Genomic DNA, 13846 nt, shown 5'->3' with positions numbered 1-13846 from the left:
GCTGCAAAGCCAGCTTTATTAGTCATGCCTTTATTATGCGCTCCAAATTCAATGAATTGTGTGATGCACGCATTACAATTTTTTATCAAATTAGATGCGTTTGCACCCCATCTGGGAGCGGCCAAACTTTTGATCACATTTAAATTTTTAAAGGTTTTAGTTTTGATCTGGTCAATATGTGAACGGAAAGACAAGGTTGAAGCAAACTGAATGCCAAGATAGCGAACATTATTTGACCAAGGGATACTACAGCCGCGAAAAAGGACTACAAATCCCACTGGCGATTTTCGAGATGAGAGGTTTATAATATTACTTTTCTGGGGAGCAATATCCATATGACATTCGTTGCACCAGCTTTCCAGTTTAGTAACACAGAACCGCATCTTATTTTTGATAGCTTCGATGTTATTTTCTTCAACTAATATAAAAATGAAATCTGCATATATAAAGCAAAAAACATCATTGGGTAAAATACTATATATGTCATTCATAAAGATTGTGAAGAGCAACGGGGAAAGAACACTTCCTTGCGGAACGCCCCTTTCGTGCTTAAAAAGTGAGGAAGACACTCCTCTCCATGATACAAATGCTTTCCTTTCTTGTAAGAATTGTGAGATCTACAGGGCAATATTACCCTTAATTCTCGATTGTAAAATTTTAAGCATTAAGCCATCATGCCATACGTTGTCATACGCAGCCTTTAGATCAAAAGACATACCATACACAAGCTTCTTATTAGCTCTGGATGTTAAAATTTTATTGAGTAGGGCTGCAGAGAGGCTGTCACAGCCTTTGAACGGGAGGAAACCAGCATGAAAAGGAGATAAAAATCTTTTTTCCAAATAATACCGCAAAAGCCTGTCCAGAATAATCCGTTCGAAAATCTTTCCCAATACTGATGTTAACGCGATAGGTCTGTAGGATGTGATCTCTGCTGCATTTTTCTTGGGTTTTAAAATAGGAATAATCTTCGCTATTCTCCAGCTTTCTGGAACAATCGTGTTCGCCCATAAGTCATTGAATAAGTCAAGAATTTTATATTTATTTTCATCGGAAAGACAAGACAACATTTTCTTATTTATCTTGTCCATGCCAGGGGATTTGTCTTTCGTTCTTTTTAATGCGTTTTGAAATTCCCTGTAAGAAAAAGGACGGTTCAAACTCATTTCATCATAATTTTCAGGATCATCTGCTAAAAAATCTAAAGGAATACGCACATTTGGTGCTTCTCTTAATTAAGTTAGCTGCAATTGTATTTGCTTGAGCAATCAGCGCTATCAGAGTAGTACCCGAAGAGAGAACAAGATTGGATTCACAGGGCGACTCATCTTTGTTTAGTAGGGCTTTAACGATGCTGAAAGCCTGATGGGAAGAAGCAACCTCCTGACAAGTTTTCTCCCAAAAGCTGCGTTTTTTACACTTGACGTATTTTCTGAGAACTGCCGCCATTTCTTTATATGCAGTCCAGTTTAAAATGGAGGGATATGATTTCGCCTTTCTTAATAATTTCCTTTTAAGAGCCTTAAGGTAGTTACATCTAGCATCCCACCAAGGACAGTGCGAGTGCGTTGATTTAGAGAACGAGTACGATGATGAGTTTGCGCTTACGTGGAAGATATTAGTAAGTCTATCGAGGGAAGAGACATCCCCATGACCTTGAAGAAGAGCATTGACCTTCTTTGAGAATTGGCCCCAATTGATGTATTTTCGAGTATAGAGAGACTTTGCATCTAAATTGCAAAGGGAAATAAAAATGGGGCAGTGATCGCTGTCATACATATCATGAGAGATCTCTATACTAATCTTATTGATTATATCTGCGGAGCAGATAGACAAATCTAATAACGAAGGGGCTTGAGTCCCCTGGTATCTGGTATATTGTTTCATGTTAAGCAAGCACATATGTTTGGTGCTAATCCAATCCAGAACCCGGTTTGCATCGGAAGATGAATGATCGCTCCCAAGTGCTGGATGGTGTATATTAAAATCCCCCAGTAAAACGAAAGGAGAAGAGATTTGCGAGTATAAGGATTCCGACCAGTTGTCATCAAATTTACCTCCAGGAGAGTAAAGATTGATAACCGTGAGTGGGAATTCAGAATTTGGACCAATCCATATTTTAACCACTAAGACCTCCACTGTTGACGGAGGAAGTAAGTGTGAAATAACCTGAGCTGGAATATTCTGTTCTACTGCAATTAACAGTCGACCTCTAGTAGAATTTTGTCTTTCAGCTCGAAAGATTTTTTTTTTTGTTTTTGAGAGAAAAAGATGCAGACGCATTGAGCCATGTTTCCTGCAAAATTAAACACTGGCCCGACGAAAAAGGGGAGGCCTGCAGCCAAGGGTTCTTATTTTTGATCCCCCTAACATTCCACTGAATAAACCTCATGGAGGAAAAAAAAAACTTTAAATTTTTTTTTAATTAACCAATACCCGAGAAATCCTCCCCAACACTGAAATGATTTATTTCAGCAAGGGACCGTTGATCGTGTACAACGCCTGGGCTCAGTACGTGACTATATTCAAGATTGGATTCCAGAAGGGCAATTTTAGATTGTAGCGAGTCAATCGTTGCCCTTTGAGTCTGCAAATGATATGCAAAATTAAAAAAAGGACTTGTAGCGGCTCACCACTAGTGCGGAAAAAATGCTAACGTGACGAAAAGAGAAACAGGTTCCAGCGGAGATAAGGGAAAGAACACGACCTTTCGACTCTTCACTTGATCTGTGGAAAGCGAGCGGTGAGCGACTTGAACGAACCTTGTGCTTCTTGTGAAAATCCATCACCATCAGAACGATTTTAACAGAAAAGTGACTAAAGTTTTGTGTAGCGATATCCTTGAACTGTGCTCGTACAAAATTCCTCGTTATTTTTATTGCTTATCGTGATTAATTATGCAGAGCGAAGCAAGTGGAAATATAGCACGCGTCGCCGTCAAAGCCCTTCTATTTTGGCGTGTTTATCCGGAACTATGGTTCAAGCAAATGGAGAGCCATTTTTATTTTTATTCTCGCCGGTGTGATAACTGAAATTACAAAAATTAACCATATTGTGTCGGTTTTGCAACCGGAAGAATTGGAGTTCGTCGGCGACATTATTCAAGATCCGCTGGTAGAAAGACCCTATGAAGCACTGCGGAGGAGATTGTGTTCTCAGTACGCTCAAAGTGAGGAGCAAAAGTTAAAGGACGTTATTTTTGGGATGCAGTTTGAGGATAGAAAACCTTCCCGATTGTTGGTAGAAATGAGGAATAAGGCGGGAAAGAAGATCAGCCAAGAGGTATTGAAGTCCTTGTTTCTTCAACGGCTGCCTACTCACGTGCAGCAGATCTTGGCTATCGCCAACGATAAATTGGAGCGATTAGCGGAGATGGTCGACGGAATCATGGCAGCAGCGACAGATGCTATTTCGATCCAGGCTGTGTCATGGAAGGAAGCATCCATGCAAGCTACTCTGATGGAGATTTCATCCCGTTTATCTCGCCTAGAGGAACGTTCTAGGTCCCGTTCCCGAGAATCTGGTAGACGATTTTGCCAGAGAGAGGCTGAGAAGAGGGAAATCCTTTCCACTGCTGGTATCACCAGCGTTTCAAGCGGAGAAAGCAGTGCAGACCACCTTGCTCTTTCACGGTGGAAAACTAAAACGGCCGTTACTTGGACCATCGGGTGACGGCTCAACTGAAATTCACCGTTTGTACCTGCCTGATAGATTAACATCTTCAAACTTCCTGATTGATACAGGTGCAGATATTTCAGTTATTCCACCCTCGTCGTTCAAACAACGCTCTGAAAAGGCAAAACTTCAACTTTTTTCACCAAATGGTACTGAAATACATACTTTTGGCCAGCTTCACCTCAAGTTAGATTTAAGCCTGGGTAGAGCTTTCCATTGGCCTTTTGTAATTGCAGCAGTTTCACAACCAATTATTGGTGCAGATTTTCTTTGCCACTTTGGACTGTTAGTCGACGTTCGCTAACGATGCTTAATCGACCATCTTACAAAACTTTAGTCATGAGGAATAGTGAAGAGTGGTCAGAGTGCCAACATCAAAACAATAAAGGGAAATAAGAGTTCCATCAACTGCTGTGTGAGTTTCCTTCTTTCACTGAAGCTAGTTCGATGCACCAGGCTAAACACGATGTCAAGCACTGCATTCAAACTACGGGACCCCCAGTATTCTCAAGACCGCGAAGACTCCTCTCCCCCTGACAAGCTAAAGGCCGCGAAGCAGGAGTTTGAATTTCTGTTGCAACAGGGATTTGCAGGCCTTCGAAAAGCTGCTGGGCCTCACCTCTTCACATGGTTCCCAAAAGCAATGGAGACTGGCATCCGTGTGGAGATTTCAGGAAGCTGAATAGTTTGACAATTCCAGATCGCTATCCAGTGCCACATATCCAAGACTGCTTGCAGGTGCTCGAGAGGAAGAAGATTTTCTCAACTCTGGACCTTGCAAAGGCCTATCATCAGATTCCAGTGCAAGAAGAGGACGTTCCAAAGACAGCCGTTGCTACGGACTTTGGACTTTTTGAATTTCAGTATATGCCTTTTGGACTTTCCAACGCTGCTGCCACGTTCCAAAGATTAATTCATCACGCCTTGAGTGGCATGGACTTTTGTGTGCCATATTTCGACAACGTCCTGGTCGCATCAGAAAGCAACAGCCAGCATTTGGAATACCTAAAGAAAGTATTCCGGCCTTAGAGGAGTACGGCGTGCGGCTAAATGCTTCCAAGTGTGTCCTGGGGAAATCATAAGTGAAATTTCTGGACCACATTGTTACGCCTGATGGTATTATCCCACTCCCAGAAAAAGTATCGGCTATTACGGAATTCTCTGAACCAAGTACGGTGAAAGAACTCCGGAGATTCCTGGTACTCATTAATTTCTATCGGCGCTTCGTACCGCAGGCGGTTTTGAATGCCTTTTTAAATGGAGCCAAGAAGAATGACAAAACACCCATCTTCTGGATGGAGGAAGCCAGAAGTGCATTTGAAAGGTGTAAACAGGACTTGGCCCAGGCTACGGTTTTGTTTTACCCTTTTGCTAATGCCACGCTTGCTATAGTAGTCGATACCTCAGACAATGCTCTCCAACGGAAGGTTAGTATTGGCTGGCAACCCCTTGCCTTTTATTCCAAGCCACTTTCCCCTGCCCAACAGAAATACAGCGCGTATGGCAAAGTTTCTAGCAGCCTACATGGCCATTAAATACTTTCGTCACATGGTGGAAGGTCGAAATTTCATCCTATTTACCGACCACAAACAGTTGGCGTTTGCCTTTCGGCAAAAAGAAGACAAATGCTCACTTCGGCATCTGAGGCAGCTAGATTTCATAGGCCAATTCACAACTGACGCCCGTCACTTAAAAGGAGCTGACAATGTGGTTGCAGATGCGCTTTCAAGGATAAACATCTCTACAACTGAAATGCCAACTGCAATTGATTTCCAAAAGATGGCTGATGAGCGCAACAGACGAATCCCGAGTTGCCGGAGATTCTGTCTTCAAATGCAACTTCATTGGTGTTGCAACCTCTTCCTGTAGGTGAGCCTCCAGTAACCTTGCATTGTGATGTGTCCCTTGGTCGTATCCGCTCATTCGTACCAGAGAATTTTAGGCGTGGGATTTTTAGATATTTACATGCACTGTCACATCTAGGTATACGCGCATTGGTAAAGATGATCAGCGAAAGATATGCTTGGCCTTCCATGAGAGCCGACGTGAGGCTGTGGTCTCGTACGTGCTTACAGTGTCAACAAGCAAAAGTGTCACAACATACTAGAAGCAAACATGGTGGTTTTGTCCCTCCTAGTGCTAGGTTTGAGCATGTTTATAGTGGGACCTCTTCCCCCTTCAGAAAGCTTTAGATACTGCCTTACCTGCGTCAATCGCTTTTCTAAATGGCCAGATACATTCCCTTTAGTGGATATATCGGCTAACACAATAGCAACAGTTTTTTACTTGGGATGGATAGCCAGATTTGGACCACCACTCAGATTAACAACGGACCAAGGCACACAATTTGAGTCTGCACTTTTTCAAGCCCTATCCAAGTTCCTGGGTGCTTCTCGGCAGCGCACAACACCATACCATCCAGCTGCGAATGGACTAGTCGACAGATTCCACCGGCAACTAAAAACAGCCATCATGGCACATGGAAAAGTACAATGGTCCTTAGCATTGCCGACAATCCTCTTGGGATTCAGAGCAACATGGAAGAAGGATCTGGAAGCGACAACTACAGAGAGGTTATATGGCGCTCCCATTAGACTTCCAGGGGAATTTTTTAAGTCCAACAATGGACATTCCCGATCCATTCACCTTTGTGGGGAAACTGAGAGAGGTAATGCAGCGACTATTGCCTCCTAAACCACAGCTACATGGTTCGCAGACAGTGTTTGTAAGCAAGGATCTTGATTCGTGCACGCATGTGATCCTCCGGACGGATGCGCTCAGGAAAAGCCTCCAACCCCCTTATGAGGGTCCATTTCGGGTTCACCATAGGACCGAAAAAAGCTCCAAAATCGACAAACATGGAAAAGGACTCACAGTAAACGTCAACCGTGTGAAACCTGCCTATGTTTTGCATGATTGCGACAACACTCGACATCCAGCATCAGAGTCTCCGGCTCAGCAGAGATGCCAGAGAGGGTTACCCGACCAGAGACTGTCACCCGCTCCGGACGGCGTGTTCGGTTCAATTGTCGGTACTCCTAAAATCTCGCTGGTGGTGGTGGGGCTCCTGTAGAGGCTCACCACTAGCGCGGAAAAAATGCTAACGTGACAAGAAGAGAAACAGGTTCCAACGAAGATAAGGGGAAAAACACGACCTTCGACCCTTCACTTGATCTGTGGAAAGCGAGCGATGAGCGACTTCCTGCATCCCGATATACTTCTGTATACAGAAATCTATTTTATTCAAATTTGACTCGAAATGTAACATATTATATGAATTAAAAAAGAAAATTCTGACGGAGAAATTACAGCTTCTACAAGCATTAAAACAAAGTGCCATTAAAGGCACTTTAAAATGTAACATTGATGCTGATTATTAATTCAAAATTCTTCTACAAGCATTAGAAGGAAATGTCAATAAAGGCGCTTTAAAATGCAATATTAATGCTAATTTTTAATACAAAATTCTTTTATATGTGTCTTTTTATTTCTCTAATACATTTACATATTGTAATAAGATAATGAACACATAAAACCACTAGGAAAGAACTACACTGATATGAGCCATACATGTATATCATTTTCTATGCATCAAATTAAAAATACATTTGATTTTCAAAGATGAGAATAAGGAATTATTTAGTCATTTCTATACAGATAAATTATAAAATAACATCTTTCCAAAAATAATTAGATAGAAAATACATTAGAAGTAATCTTAAAATTTGTTGTGTAATGAGCAGGAGAACTTTAATAAAAATTGGGAATCATTTTTAGCAGATAACAAAGATCATAATTTGATCTCTTTAAAACAATGTTAATTTTGTACACATTGTTGAAGATTAAAGCTGAAGCAAACTGGTATCGTAAAAGTGATTAGCTATATTGAGTGACTAAGCACATTATTATATCACACAATTTATAAGTAACAAAAGTAATTTCTTTAAATTTCTAATTATTAATCATAATAAAAACTGAAATAATTCTTTTTCTATAAAATAAATAATAACATAAAAAATCAATTTACTAAAAAAAAAACTTATATATCCATGTGAAAACATTGTACAGTCATGGAAATGAGTCATACAGGAAAGTTTCAGAAATACAAAAAGCAGTCCTGTATAATTATCACCAGACAGATGAAAAAGATTTCTTTGTTGCTTTTCGTTTTTCAAAAGGAAAAGGCTGTTCCTTATTTCTTCCATATCTCGGCAAGTCTTTAATCTGAGAAATGAGAGATAAGAACTAATTATTATATAAATAACTGTAATGAAAAAAATTGCCAATTTAACAATAATACTTACATGACATACTTAAAAATTGATAGCATAAATACGAATATTTGATATAAGTCAAAAATACCATTTTTTGTATCTAAATTTAGAATAAATATTTAGTGTTCATATATACAGTACACCTATTATAAAAAAAGACATAAGATGTTCTAATCTCAATCACTAGAAATGTGCAGTCTAAAAAAATTTGTAAGTAATTTCAGATAACTTTGGAAAACATTCTACAGAAAGAATATTCTTTTTACCTAATCTTGAAATATTATTTGTTCAACGAAAACGTATATATTATTTAGGTGGTTTCTTCAAAAACTCTTCTAGCTTTAAATATTCATACAAAAATCTGCCGTAATCTTTGCTATACAACTGTATAATGGTAGGGGTGAAGGAATAAGAATTTTTCAATATGGAATAAAGCATAATTAAAATGTTAAGTTTATATTGCATATAATCTTCAATACTTGAATTCTTTATTATATTTTTACAGATTTACAAAACTGAACAATAAAAGGAACAAAATTAAAATTGATTAACATGTACACTGTCTAAGTAAAGAAAGGGAAAATTTTCTTATAGCATGACAAATGCAAAAACTGTTAAAGATGAACTCTAGTTATAAAAGTAATATTAAAAATTAAAAATAATTTGAAAAACATTAGATACATATATTATCAATTTTTAATAACTTATATCTTCATAATAACATAATTTAAAAACTATAAGACTACACATATGATATGAATGTATATAGATATAAAACAACGTATTTTACTAGCAAGTCATTAGATAGAAAATATGCAATAAAATGTTTTAATGGAACCATTTTAAGGAACAAATTTGATAAAAAAGCAGTATAATCATACTAAACTTGAAGAGTTTTCTAAAAGGTATAAATAAGTTTAGCAAATTCTTTTAATTATAATTCATTTGCTTCAAAAAATAGTGTTCAAGGAATTATACAAATGACAGATTCTAGTTTTAATTCTAGAAAATAATAATAAAAAAACGACTCGGATATCATAATAATAAAAAGGGATTCCCATAAGAAGGATATAAAAGAGATTAATGTAAACACCTCACGTCGCTCAGATTCATTTTTTGGTAGGTAAATGAATCTTGGCCTTATTTCAGCTATACATCTAGATACTTCATTTATAGCTCGGCAATATGATGATTGGTTAATTTGATTCAAATCACCTATTATTTATTGATGACTTCCTAAAGGATAGAGAAAAAAAAAAAATAAGGCAATACACAATTTTTCTTCACAAGTTACAGCATTGTTCGTAAAGTATTGGTGTTTAATTTCTCCTTCATCAAAGATAAAATGCATTCAGCAGAATTAGGGGAAGTCTGTACTTCGAAACAAAATCATATTCATCAAACAAATCCAAATCAGAAATTCTGTCAGTGTAAATTATTCGCTACCTTCTATCTGGTATCAACTACAATAGTTCCAATGTATCTAAATCCTCCATGTTTGTTTGAAAACTTATTGTTACGAATCTGTAATACTGTTTCTCAGCATAGTTGGTTCCATCATCAGAAAGACAGTTTTACAGTCATCTGTATTAGACGGAGTCCGGGTGTCGCGTCGGAGGTCCATGAGCTTGGCGACTTTGGCGCCAAAATAGATTATACCCGAAACATCGAGAATTTTCCCGATCTGTCCATTAGGAACCGAGATACGGACGTTCGAACGTTCCTGATTGGTTGAGAGGCTTCTAGCCCCGCCTCCTGAGACCTATAATAGAAGGCAGCCGCAGCTGCCAGAGTAGTTGTAGTCGGAAGCAACGGTGAAGAACTGGTCTTCCAGGGATTAGCAGAACAGCGACGGAGTCAAGCTAGTGCTGAACTAAGCTGTGCGCTACTGTCTGCAGTAAAGTCTTGTTGTGTGCACATCTCTCGGCTGAGGATAATTTTGTGCTGTATATAGTTGTCGTCTTTGTGCTGTCCTGCCTGTAAATAAACGTCGTTTTCTTTTTCTACTGCCGCCTGCTGATTGAGTGTTCTCCACACCATATAACTCCCACTATCCAAACGAACCCGGAAATTTCGTAACATTATGTAACAGTTGTCCTTCTTGAGAACTGCGCACATGGAAAACCGTTGATCAAATCTTGATAATCGGAAGCCCGAGGATCAAAAAATGGGGCAAAAACAGTGGGAAATCGACAACCGGTTTGGTCTGGAGAATACCGATTTGACCGCTGAGCAGCGTTTAATCACTTGTCAAGAAAAACCTTCGCAAAATGTTCACAAGCGGTAAAATTCTTTACTTCCAGAGGTGATGAAAAGATAATAGACACTCTTCCGAGCATGATCAAAGTGAGATCCTGCTTCAAGGGATAAACAGCTACTAAATTGGTGAAAATCCGAAATTTGCAAAAATCGAATCATGATTTCTATATGAATATTTTAATATTGTGATTTTCAATAACATCTAGAATTAGGTTTGACTGCAGGCGACATTTGTTGATAGCATATGCGACAAAAAAAAAAAAAAAAAAAAAAAAAAAAAACTCAAGTTTTGAGAAAATGTTTCATAAAAAGAAATAATGATTAAAAACTTTTTTAAAATATGAAAGTTGGGTTACATTTACAGTTATTTCGGAAAAAAATATTTAAAAATAATAACTGTAAAAATATTTTATTAAAAAAAAACTATAAATTAAATATTCTTATGAGTTCCTGTTTTCTATCTTCATTTCTTCTAAAATGTTTCGTTTGTAGGAATCTCAGGTTTTACCATTCTTATTGAAAATGCTTAAAAAAAAGAAAGAAAAATGCTTAATATAATTTGAGTATACTTTGAAAATGATATTTTTTTATTTATGAATATTAACGTAATTACGAATCTCTTATGTGCATGAATCTGTTTTACTCTTACGAAAAATACGAATCCCTTTTTAGTAAATAGCTGTGTCACAATTATTTTACTAGGGTTTTCTTTGACGACATAGAAATCAAAACTAAGAAATATGAATTACAAATTTTTCACTACCCGTTTTATACCATTTTATAATAATTCACTACAAGATAATAAATAAGCGAAAATAATTGCAAGTAAAAACCAACGGGAGTTGTTTTCTCAAAACTTTCTCGCATACTCTCTAATTAAAGTGCTATCCCAGAAAACACCTTACATAGCATTGGCGTACAACAGCTACTAAATATGAACCTTTAATGTGAATTTAGCATTTTTACTGAATCTATCTATCATATAATATTAGGCAAGGAAAAACATATTGTTACGAAATTTCCGGGGTTCGTTTGGATAGTGGGGGGTTATATGGTGTGAAGAACGCTCAATCACCAGGCGGCAGTAGTAAATAAAACAACGACGTTTATTTACACGAAGACACACAGGACAGCACAAAGACGACAACTATATACAGCACAGAAGACGATTATCTTCAGCCGAGACGTGCAGCATACAACAGACTCTAGTGCAGACAGTAGCACACAGCTTAGTTTAGCACTAGCTTCACTCTGTTGCTGCTCCGCTTATCTCTGGAAGGACAGTTCTTTATCGTCCGTTCCGACTACGTCGACTCCACTGGTCCACGACTACTCAATTCACAACGACTCTTCATCGTCGATTCCGACCGCTATTCTCTGTCGCTTCCAAGTACTTTCGACTACTACTGGTTCACCACTGCTCGGCAGCTGCGGCTGCTTCCTTTCATAGGTCTCGGGAGGCGGGGCTAGGAGCCTCTCAACCAATCAGGAACGTTCGAGGCGTAACTCGGTTCCTACTGGACGGGTCGGGAAAATTCTCGATGTTTCGGGTATAATCTATTTTGGCGCCAAATGGTCGCAAAGTTTGTCGCCAAGCTCTGGGACCTCCTATGGAACCAGCTATGCTGGGAAGCCGCATCACAGATTCGTAACAATATTTTTTAGGCGTTTCTATACTTTTGTCCAACCCCTGCAACATGCATTTGGGTAACTACAATTTCTGTTACCGAGGGCGAAATTTTAATATGCAATTTCTCGATTGCTTGTTATACAGGACACATAAATTTGAAAGTAAAAATCCACGGAAGTGGTCCCCTTAAAACGTTCTCGCATACTTGTGAATAAAAGTATTATTCTCTCTCTCCCGCATAAAATTTTGGGCCTGGAAGAAGGCCGCGAATTCCTTGCAAAGCACTGGCGAACACACTGGTTACGAAAAATTGATCTTCGGGGTTCATTTAGTATTTTTCCTGTATCAATCGAGTGATCCTTAGAGATTAATCCCTGCATGTGGTAAATAATAAAAGACAATCTAATTTGTGTTTCAGACGCGTTTCTTCCTACCGATTGAAACAAAAATTTGACACAACACTGAACTTGTAGTCACAAAATCCCGTAACAAATTTGATATATTTAAGTCATTGCGGTTTTGAGTAATCGCGTTTACATGCTTCTGAAAGTACGAGGGGTGATCAAAAAAAAAAAAAAAAGTTTACAAGGCAAAGGAAAAATGCTTTATTAACAATGGACACAGGAAACAAATGGTAATTAAGAGACATATGTGGCGGTCAGTTCTCTATATAATCACCAAACCTGTTGTAGCCTTTATTACACCTCTGGACCAATTTGTTTGAACCGTTTTGATAATAATCAGGTCCCTGGCTAATGAGCCAGTTCTCGGCACCTTTTTTGAACATCACCGTCTGATATGAATCTTGTTTCGGATAAGTGTTTCTTCAATGACGGAAAAAGAAAATAGTCACTGGGAGCCAAATCGGGGCTGTATGGGGGGGGGGGGGGCTCCAGACCTCCCACTTAAACGTTTTCCAGCAATCTCCCTGTTCGCTTGAAAAGAACGACACCATTTCGCCGCCTGTTCTCTACTCATTGCTTCGCCCCCATACACTTCAACGATTTGTCTGTGAATGTCCGATAGAGACACTTTCTTGGCCCATAGAAATCCTATCACGGCTCGCACCTCTAGGTGAGACCACTTCTCTAGACGTTTTGCCATTACTGTCGCTTTTTCAGGTCTCAGTACTAACACTATCTGCTCGAAGGACCGGTCTAAGACAACTAGCGCCATCTGCCTCCACTCTGGGTAACAAAATTCCCATTCACAATTTCTACTTTCCAAAAACTGCAGCTTGTAAACTTTTTTTTAGATCACCCCTCCGTTCAGACCGACAGATGGTTGACCTTTAATGGAATCTGGTTTAAAATTTGATGGGTATCTACACTTTAAATATCAAATATGTGTACCAAATTTTATCCACCTAGCTCTCTGCGCTTTGTTGATAAATATTCGGAAGAAGCCGGACAAACTTTCTCTGAATGATATTTTGCTCAATTAAGATAGAAATCTAAGCATTTAGTGTAAAGACCACAGACCGAATTTCGTCCGTTTAGCTTAAAACGTTTTTGAACTATCTTTGTCTTAGAATGTCAACCATAATAATAATAATAATAAAAATAGTTTTTTGATCTCAGGGAGGTTTTCAACATGGAAATTCGTCAAAATCTGAATTTTTTGAAGATAACATTTTTTCTACATTTAGTATATGAGAAAATAAAAGAAAAAAAAAAATTATTTTTTAAAAAAAATATGAGAAATATTAAAATGCATTTAAATAAAATATTAAAATGTATTTTTTCCCGTTCTTACAGGCGAAATCGTTGAGAAATATTAAAATTTATCTGAGGCAGGGATAGCCAGGTTGGTAGGGCGTTGGATTCGCGTTCCTTGGGTTGCGAGTTCGAACACCGCTGGCCGAAGACTCTCCGTGTGTGTGGTGGCTGGCTCACGTAAAAATCTGTCGTGGTCACAAAGTCCTCCATGTCGAGAGTAATAACACCGGGGGTACTGGTTCAGAGGTGATCGTTCTCTGGTTCAGGTCTAAATTACGATCTGTGGATGG

The 13846-nt window shown here is 38.5% G+C and overlaps 1 protein-coding gene across 1 annotated transcript in view; it reads right to left on the bottom strand.

Annotated features, from left to right (window-relative positions):
• Positions 1-7752: 7752 nt before the first annotated feature.
• LOC129969022 (cyclin-dependent kinase 5 homolog) overlaps positions 7753-13846 on the bottom strand; it is a 44717-nt gene continuing 38623 nt past the window's right edge. Inside the window, exon 15 of the mRNA XM_056083419.1 lies at positions 7753-7899. Coding sequence (XP_055939394.1) covers positions 7895-7899 — 5 coding nt within the window. The 3' untranslated portion in view covers positions 7753-7894. The remainder of the gene's footprint in view (positions 7900-13846) is intronic.

This window comes from Argiope bruennichi, chromosome 5 (genome assembly GCF_947563725.1).
Source record: "Argiope bruennichi chromosome 5, qqArgBrue1.1, whole genome shotgun sequence".
Taxonomy (NCBI): domain Eukaryota; kingdom Metazoa; phylum Arthropoda; class Arachnida; order Araneae; family Araneidae; genus Argiope; species Argiope bruennichi.
This window is presented reverse-complemented; position numbering and strand designations above follow the sequence as displayed.